Here is a 1,264-nt window from a genome sequence, read left to right on the forward strand (position 1 = left end):
GCAGGAATGGGTCAGACCGAAGCAGAATGGAGCAGGAATGGGTCAGACCGAAGCAGAATGGTGCAGGAATGGGTCAGACCGAAGCAGAATGGAGCAGGAATGGGTCAGACCGAAGCAGATTCATGTGTCAGAATGGTATACACCTCAATCCAAGACGTGAAACTTCAGTTTAAAGATGCTCTCTATCCCAGCTGTGATTTGGAGCTGTTTTTATAAAGAAGAATGGGCAAAAGGTTCAGTCTCTAGTTGTGCAAAGCTGGTAGAGATAAACCCCAGATGATCTGCAGCTGGAATGGCAACAAAATGTGTTTCTACAAAGAAGTGACTCAGGGGTCTAAATACAAATGCAGACTTTAAAACCCTTGTGTCCTTTTCCTTCACTTCCACTTCCTCTATCACAGAAAATCCTTTGATGTTTTAGGGCACCGTGTTGTTAAATGGTCCAGGGCTGTTCCTATTGTTAGTATTTGACTCAGAGTTTGTGTATTTCTGTGCAGATGGGAGCAGAACCTCTCGGGCAGGTGAGGTGCTCTCAGGTGAGTAGCGCTGAAACGTCATCGGGCCTTCCTGTCCAGCAGAGGGCAGCAGAGAGTCAAAGTAGCAGCAAGGAGCACGCCCAGCCGTCCCACTACCTCTATGTGCCCAACAGCGCAGGTAAGACTCCTTCTAATCCCAGTAAGCATCAATCTGTACTCTGCAGTTGATCAAAATCACAAATATTTAACCAGCGTCTTGTTTTATTTAGGATTAAACAGCCTGAACTTCCTCATCCCGGCTGGACAGCCACCAGCCAGCGTGGCGCTGCCGTACGTCCTGCTACCTTCTGCCGCCATCTCCCAGTACCCCCTGCTGGCTGGCAGCGTACAGCAGCAAAGCTCCGACAATCCCAGCGGCCTGGGCTTCAGCCTCCCTGCCGTGGTGTCTCCCGCCCACTTTATGCTGGGGGCGGCGCCTTACAGCGTGACGGCGGCGCCAGAGGTCAGCGGGCCGCAGCTTCCGCTGCCAGTGACCCCAGAACAGAGCGGGCGTTACGTGTCAGCGGCGGGCACGCCACTGTCTCCGTCAGGACCTCGACAGGCTGTCAGCATTAACACACAAGAGCCTGTGGTGAGTTTCAGCTCCGCACACAGACACACAGACTCACACACACAGACACACACACACAGACTCACACACACAGACACACAGACTCACACACACAGACACACACACACAGACACACACACACACACACAGACACACACACACACACACACACAGACAC

At 52.4% G+C, this 1,264-nt stretch overlaps 1 protein-coding gene and 1 long non-coding RNA gene across 2 annotated transcripts in view; one reads left to right on the forward strand and one right to left on the reverse strand.

The window, feature by feature from the left end:
- Positions 1–1,264, forward strand: part of e2f7 (E2F transcription factor 7) — a 13,218-nt gene that overhangs the window by 8,015 nt on the left and 3,939 nt on the right. Inside the window, exons 11-12 of the mRNA XM_017431544.2 lie at positions 498–654; positions 746–1,107. Coding sequence (XP_017287033.1) covers positions 498–654; positions 746–1,107 — 519 coding nt within the window. The remainder of the gene's footprint in view (positions 1–497; positions 655–745; positions 1,108–1,264) is intronic.
- Positions 1–1,264, reverse strand: part of LOC119616994 — a 7,786-nt gene that overhangs the window by 4,579 nt on the left and 1,943 nt on the right. The window lies entirely within an intron of this gene.

Source organism: Kryptolebias marmoratus, linkage group LG1 (assembly GCF_001649575.2).
Source record: "Kryptolebias marmoratus isolate JLee-2015 linkage group LG1, ASM164957v2, whole genome shotgun sequence".
In the NCBI taxonomy this organism is placed as follows: domain Eukaryota; kingdom Metazoa; phylum Chordata; class Actinopteri; order Cyprinodontiformes; family Rivulidae; genus Kryptolebias; species Kryptolebias marmoratus.